The sequence below is a fragment of the Schistocerca cancellata genome, chromosome 1 (assembly GCF_023864275.1).
Source record: "Schistocerca cancellata isolate TAMUIC-IGC-003103 chromosome 1, iqSchCanc2.1, whole genome shotgun sequence".
Lineage (NCBI taxonomy): Eukaryota > Metazoa > Arthropoda > Insecta > Orthoptera > Acrididae > Schistocerca > Schistocerca cancellata.
The window spans coordinates 356,098,780-356,106,755 of NC_064626.1; the positions used below are offsets into that span (position 1 = coordinate 356,098,780).

Here is a 7,976-nt window from a genome sequence, read left to right on the forward strand (position 1 = left end):
TAATGTTTCACTCCTGTCAGTGGAACAATCTCATCATATATAATTTTATCCGCTAAGAGTAATCCACCCGCAAGTATCAGCCTACATTGATTGAATATACAGTATAGCTACGTGTCACTTTCGTGATATACAGTATTGCCTGTGTCAGAGAACACTCGGTGTACAGTAATGCCAGTACCATGTGTCGCCCGCATTTTGATCGTTACCGACTGGGCACCGGTGCGGGGCCTCAGACACAGACAGAAATATTTTCATCGTCACTGACTTGTAGTCTCGGTGCGCTGGTCATATGGTTGTGGTTTAAGGACAGCAGTTCACCTCCGTCTTCATGACTACTCTGCAATTACACTTAAGTCCCTGACAGAAGGTTCATCGAACACTTTCACTATTTCTCTACGTTCAATTCTCGAACAGCGCACAGAAAAAACGAACGCCTAAATATTCCGGTGCGAGCTCTGAATTTTCTTATTTTATTACGACAATCATTGCTCGCAGTGTGGGTGGACTGAACAGAGTTCGGAGCAGAAAGCTGATGACTGAAATTTAGTTAAAAGATCTCGCCGCAATGGAAAACGATTTTGTAAATGACTGTCACCTCAACTCACGTATCGTTTCCGTGACACTCACTCTCCTATTTCGGGAGAGTACAAAACGACCTGGCATCCTTTGAATTTATTTAACACTGATCCCATACCACGCAGCAATATTCCAGAAGAGGGTGGACGAATATAATGTAGGGCCATTTTCAGTGTGTTTCTTGCAGCTTCAAAGTTTTCTCACAATAAAACGAAATCTTCGGTTCGCCTTCCCCACAACATGATCGTTCCAATTTAAGTTGCCCGTAATTGTAAGCCCTAGATATTTAGTTGTACTGGCGGCTTTTGCAGTGTGAGATTTATCGTCTAATCAAAATTTAAGGGATTTCTTTAAGTAAACATGTGGACGACTTCACGTTTTTCATTGTTTACGGTCAGTTGCCACTTTTCGCAACATACATATATTTTGTCGAAATCTTTCTGCAATTGGTTTTGGTCTTCTGATGACTTAACTACACGGTAAATGCCAGCATCACCTGCGAAAAATCTAAGAGGGTTGCTCATGTTGTTTCCTAAACCATTTGCATAGATTAGCAACAGTAGAACGTATGTAACACTTCCTTGGGGAACGCCAAATATCACTTATGTTTTACTCTTGAATAGAACGCTACTTGTACTTCCCCATGCAGGTCCAAAACTGACAATAAGCAATTGTCAAATGCGGGGGAGGGGAGAGGCAGACCTGTGACAGCTTGAACCACGAAATCGGTTAGTCGATCAGCAGAGCATGCTCTGGTAACGCACTACCTGCGGATGATCGGTATCTGGGCTCGAGTACCAGTCCGACACACAGTTGAAGCTTGACGTTTTTCATCATATTATTTCATGTGCCATACTGGAGCACAAGAAAACAGTTTACTGAGAGTCCTAGGTTAAGGCGACATGGCGGCGTGTAGGGTGCCTGGTCACATACCGATCATTAGCGAAGGCTCTTCACATGCTTACACAGCCACCAAAACGATATGACCCTAGTATGAAGAGTTGAGGAGGAGGAGGAGGAGGAGGAGGAGGAGAATCATTACAATTCTTACCGGATGTTCGCATGGGTACTGCCTTCGGTTCAAGTCACTAAAGCAGTTTCCAAGCTTTCGTCATTCGATCGACTTTCACATAATACTGCTGCATGGTGACAATAGGCCATGGTCCTAAATACACGGCCGGCTGCGGTGGCCGTGCGGTTCTAGGCGCTGCAGTCCGGAACCGCGGGACTGCTACGGTCGCAGGTTCGAATCCTGCCTCGGGCATGGATTTGTGTGATGTCCTTAGGTTAGTTAGGTTTAAGTAGTTCTAAGTTCTAGGGGACTGATGACCTAAGATGTTAAGTCCCATAGTGCTCAGAGCCATTTGAACCATTTCTCCTAAATACACAGCGAATTACTAGGTCTGAGGTACTGTGGTATACGCAACTCAGATGTCATCATGGATTGCCACTCCAAGTCAAGCACGTGCTATATGCGACAGCATTAGCGGCACCCAACAGTACGACTGTATGTCACGCGAAACTACAGTGCACAGTTTTGAGAGACTGACGTGTGTTTTTGCTGCCTTAGCGAAGTGGGTAACGTTCAACGCAGGATCTGTGTTGAAGTTGGTGCGTGATACGTTCCCACCGCTTGGACAGGGAAAACTAAGAAGAAGAGAACTTTAAGAAGCTGCCACAGATCTGTTCTAATCAACGATAAGCCTGTATCGGATTCCCGTGCTCGCTAAAGCTGCTCATTGGATTCGCTAGTGTAAGTCCTGTTCACACTGAGGCCATGCTATGTGCGACGCGACACGAGACGAGGTTCGCGATACGACGCAGAAGCACCCCCCCCCCCCCCCCAATCGGCAGAGCGCATAGAAACGTAGTTGAAGGGAATGAACTGGTTCACACCGGGACGACATCGATACGACACCAATACGCATGTCGATCGTATCGTCGCCCTCAACACGGAGTGCTGGTCGCTCCACGCAACTCTTGTCGTATGACAAGCGAGGAGTGAAATTTTACATCATTCGATTTGCCTTTAAAAAATTGTTTTGCGTAGATGAAGCAAAGCTACATCAGTCTCTGTAGTTACTTTCTCAGTAAAGCTTTTACTTTTCGCGGGCGCAGCGCCCGAAACGTCCTCAAGAAAGCGCAGTCCCGCGCGCCAATAGAAAGAACGGGCAGCGGCACACTTCCAGGAAGAGGGAGTTCAGCGCGCGCCCCCCCCCCCTCCCCCTGCCAACGTTGACCTAACCAGCCGCCCTCCCCTAGTGGGATGAGAGTTCGGTTTGCAGACTTCTAGAGCACCAGTACTGAGTAGTAGGAAGACGATACCTTGCCTGCGTTCTGCGAGTTGTAACAGCGTGTGAAAGTAATTGCATGTAGGCGGCACAGGAAGCACATCCAGCCGCCTCATAACGAGATGTTATGTTTCTTTCCTTCTTCGAAATACTGTGTTCTATTGATCTTCAAGTGGTATGTACGGATCATTTCGGACTGATGCCACCGGCCATCGTACTTCTCTCCTTCCTCGTTTGTGTCTGTGCTGACTACTACAGTAAGTGACAACAGTAAGACTGTTTTGGGATGTAGCTAACGTATCTAAATAGTTTTAATGCTCGAAGGAAAGTCGTACCTCTTTTCAGTCTGGAGTAAGTAAAGGATAAATCCTGGCGTTTGGCCGTGACGAACTACGACACGCTGCACTCGACACTATGACCACGCGCCTCGCTATGCGGAGCTGCCTCGTGTTGCTGTCGATACAAGCCGAAGCATTCACTCGCACGTGTGCTTTCAAGCTGGAAAGCAAACGGCATTCATCAGCTGATGACGCTGGCAGGATTTTTTTTTCAGTCCATGCTCCCGGGCATCAAGAAACTTAGTGACAGGTACAGAAGAGCTCTCTAGAGGCAAAATTCCTGTTGCAGCTGAATGGGCAGCTGGACGTAACCGAGAAGATAGTATGACAAGTTTCCTTATCTTCCATTTCTAGCACCACATTGTCTATACCTACACAGAACTCATGATCTAATGCTACAACATCGATGGTGACTCATTTGACTTTAGTTCCGGCAACGTCCGTTGTAAATATAAGTGGATTTGGATCATATTCTACCTTAACATAATCAACAGTTGTAGGTTTTCAAATTGTATTCGTTATTTATGTATGTATTTCACTGAACACAATACGACACTGTGTGGTCTTATTAATAAATTCTCCATGGTGGTATTTTTAAAGTAATTCACGCTGTTCCAGCTACTTTCCTTATTACAATGAGTAGCTTTGCAGAATGAGAAATAAGTCGAAAATTTGTGTCCTGTTTTGAGAGAGTAGCAACTATATAGTACAGTTTGCCCAAAAAAGTGGAAACTGCGTGGATTCCTTCTGCAGAATTCGTGGAATTTGTGCTCGTGTTGAGAGAGTTCATGGGGAAACCACAGCCGATCTATTTTTGGTATTAATGACACTGCCCACGTGCACCCAGTGTTTTTTTTTCCTTTTTCAGTTTGAGCTCTAAGTATTGTTAACCCCGAATAACGTCGTCTTCAAAGAGCTCATTATTGCAGCTGAGCCAGAAACGTAGCTTGTGCTGCGTAGTTGTTTGTCGTAACCCCGGTCGCATCACGTATCGCGTTGCATATCGTATCGCCCCAGTGGGAACGCGACTGCCGCACCACCTTTATTACAACGGATAGTATCACGTATCATATCGCCCAGGGTGAACCGTGCCTTACTGTTTTTCTTCGCCTGCGTGACACATTTAAGTGCGTTACGAAGAACTGGAACTTTTCCGTGGTATCACAGGCCACATAGTTCGCGCAGGGCTGCTGATGTGTATGTGGAGAGCATCTTTGGAGGTTGGAACATCAGGGAACAGGGGAAATTTCCCCGGTGGCTTTCAAGAGTGTCGTACAGAATTCGAGGAGCTCTTTTCTCAGCTATAAGGCAGCGATGTTTACTTATCTACTTCCACTAAGTGAAACATTTTTCTTCTTTCCACTATGAGAATACACTAGAGAGTTATTGATAGAAAATGCGGACAGCGCAGAGGTTTTCTCGAGACATCACTGCTTCAACACACACATACTTGTACATACCAACTTTCTACAGCAGTCTGCAGCTCAAAACGGTAGTTAGCATGTACTCACCTGCAACAGAAGGAACAACAAGTTAGGATAACTTCGCACACAAATGACACAAGGAGGAACATATTTATGTAGTAAACCGAGAATTCTTACTGTCGTATATATATACAACAAGCTAACGCTAGTCAAATTCTTGCTTAGTGTAAATAAATATGATCGGAAAGGTTGATAATTATACAACAATACTTGGGGAAACGCTGATAATTATAAAATAATACTTGATGAACGAAAAGAAATCCAATAAATTTTGGGTATACGATAAATTGCACAAATGAAGTCGACTAAATACCTAGGAATTACAATAACGAGCAACTTGAATTGAAAGCCCGCTTAGATAATATTGTGGGGAAGGCGAAACAAAGACTGCGCTTTGTTGGCAGAACACTTAGAAGATGCGACAAACTCACTAAAGAGACAGCCGAAATTACACTTGTCCGTCCTCTGCTGGAATATTGCTGCGCGGTATGGGATTCTTACCAGGTAAGACTGACGGAGGACATCGAAAAAGTGCAAAGGGCAGCTCGTTTCGTGTTATCGCGCAATAGGGGTGAGAGTTTCACTGATATGATACGCGAGTTGGGGTGGCAGTTACTGAAACAACGGTGGTTCTTTTCGCGGCGAGATCTACTTACGAAATTTCAACCACCAACTTTCACTTCCGAATGCGAAAATATTTTGTTGACTCCCACCTACGTAGGGAGAAAGGATCATAATAATAAGATAAGAGAAATCACAGCTCTAACGGAAAGATTTAGGTGTTCCTTTTTCCCACGCACCACTCGAGAATGGAATGATACAGAAGTAGTATGAGACTGGTTCGATGAACCCTCTGCCAGGCACTTGAGTGTGAATTGCAGAGTAGCGATGTAGATGTAGATGTAGATGTGGTTCCAAACAATATGTGCCATGATTCGCTTTTTCTTCAAGTGGACACTGGTTCTATGCTTTTCGGAAACTAAATGTGGAGAAGAATTATAGCTATAAGACGGATATTAGTCGTTATAAAATGGGTAACCGAAGGAATACACGTGAAGGTGCTTGAGTTTAAATTTAGCGACCAGCCATTTATCTCTGTTTTTCTACTAATCGCGAACGCATACAAATTGCGTTTCTGTCTGCTATAGACATTACTGTTTGCACTATTAATGTCACAGCTATTTTCTAACTGTTGGATTCCAATTTAGATGTAGAATCTCTAACCTCATTTGTGTAATCAGGGGAGTGTAAAATATGTAAAATGCCTTGTTAGGTGTAAGAGATGGCCCTAATCTTCTTGTAAAAGATAATCAGAATCACTCTGTGATGAGAGACATGACACCATGGCTTCCTTGCGTCAAACCTGTCAACAAGCTGTACTGAACGGCTTCTGGTATTTGCCAACGGTTTTGGTACCCACGACTGTCGTGATTTTTAAACGCGCAGATTTACCGTAGCAACTGATCTCTGCAAGAGAGTGAGTAATGCATCCCGGCAGCGCCGGCCACGGTTTCCCCATTTCGGGAGGGCGCAGAGAACAGAGTGAGGAGGCGCGCCGGAACAAAAGAAACGCCCCCGCGAGCAGACGCGCCGGGAGGGGTGGGCCAGGCCAGAGCCATCGGCCGGCACAAATCGAAGCGGACGCGCCGGACGCTCGTACATCATTCATCCTTAAGCCGGCCGGACAAGTTAATTGGCCCCACGGCTGGCCGTGGCCGAGGCAGAGGCCGCGAGGTGCCGGTGGCGCCGGCACGCACCGCGGAATCCAATTTGTTAGTTGCCCGGGGATTTATGCAGGCAAATGCGACGCGCCAACCAGGCACGGGCGAAAATTAGGCGGCTGGTACAGGGGAGGCGGTGGCGGCGGTGGTGGTGGTGGCATGTCAGCTGGCTGGAGATGCGCCACCCCGGCCTGAGTTACGATGGCGGCAATGCGCACTGGGGACGCCCCGAAGCTATCTACGGCCACCTTAAGAACTACTCGGTGCGGACGCACTTTCCTCTTCGCAGCTTCCTAACCACTTGTTCCCATGGAGTAAAGGTCGATCCGCACTGGACGTCAACACAGTGAAAAAACGCTAAGACAAAGGTCAAAGTTTACATGATTCACTGACGACGTGTCGTGCACGACTTCCCTCCCTTGGGTAACTGATTACTGCGGCAACAGGAAGGTCATTCGGCCGCAGCGTTAAACAGAAATAAATTTGCCAAAATTTAATACAGCGGAATTCGACATAGACAGGATAAACTCTAAGCAAGAAGAACAAGAATAAACAGAAGAACATCCGGACAAAAAAAAGTATCTCACTCGATAGAGGTGACTTTTTCAGTTAAAACAGAGTTACTTAAAGAAAACCGTTTTATTAATTTATGTTTTATGTATGGACTTATTCTCTGAACAGTCATTTTAATACCTGAATCATTTTTCGCTTTTAGACACATGGATTCTCACGAGGAACAACACTCTTACGTAAAATACGTGTTTCGGGAACAAAGCAACCCATCAAATAGGGACTCAGGCGAGGGCAGGTTAACTACTTCTTATGAGAGGCAACGCCACAGCCCCCTCTCCCCTCTCCTCTCCCCCCACCACCGTCAAACAAATTTTTTTCCGGCAAACTTTACGTTATACGTCGCGTTTCGCGTAGCTCTGTTGACAACTTTCGTGCATTCCGCCATTTTAAACGCATTCTGGTATGTGTTGACGTTTCCGTCAAGTGTGAATTGACCCAGTGGTGGAGCCAGGTAATTCGTAGTTTGGCACTCGGTGCAGAATTTTAATTTATCACCCGCTCTCTTCCCCCACCCCCAACCGCTACAAATAACCAAAGGTCTTTTTACCTTCAAGTGATAACATGATCGTATCATTTTAACTATTTGTGCTGCAAATTTTGAAACTGTGTCATCAATATTGTTGCGTTTAGCTACACTATTTTCGGCTGGCAAAAATGTCATACTAGAGGACCGAGCGAGATGGCGCAGTGATTAGCACACTGGACACTTATTCGGAAGGACGACGCTTCAAAACGCGCGTCCGGCCATCCTGATTTACGTTTTCCGTCCCTCCCCTAAATCGCTTCAGGCAAATATCGGGATGGTTCCTTTGAAACGGCACGGCCGACTTCCTTCCCTAACCCGATGTGACCGATGACCTCGCTGTTTGGTCCCCTCCCCCAAATCAACCAACCAAACTAGAAAGTCCTTCACCAACAACGCACCTAGTATAATTCTTAATTACAAATGCTGCAGGTCCCACAATGAAGGAACTTATGGCACTACTCTCATAC

At 45.8% G+C, this 7,976-nt stretch overlaps 1 protein-coding gene across 1 annotated transcript; it reads left to right on the forward strand.

The window, feature by feature from the left end:
* Window positions 1–6,173: 6,173 nt before the first annotated feature.
* LOC126176016 (translation initiation factor IF-2-like) lies at window positions 6,174–6,605 on the forward strand. The gene has a single exon (XM_049923174.1). It carries the CDS (start codon window positions 6,174–6,176, stop codon window positions 6,603–6,605), a length of 432 nt encoding a protein of 143 aa, XP_049779131.1.
* Window positions 6,606–7,976: the final 1,371 nt, after the last annotated feature.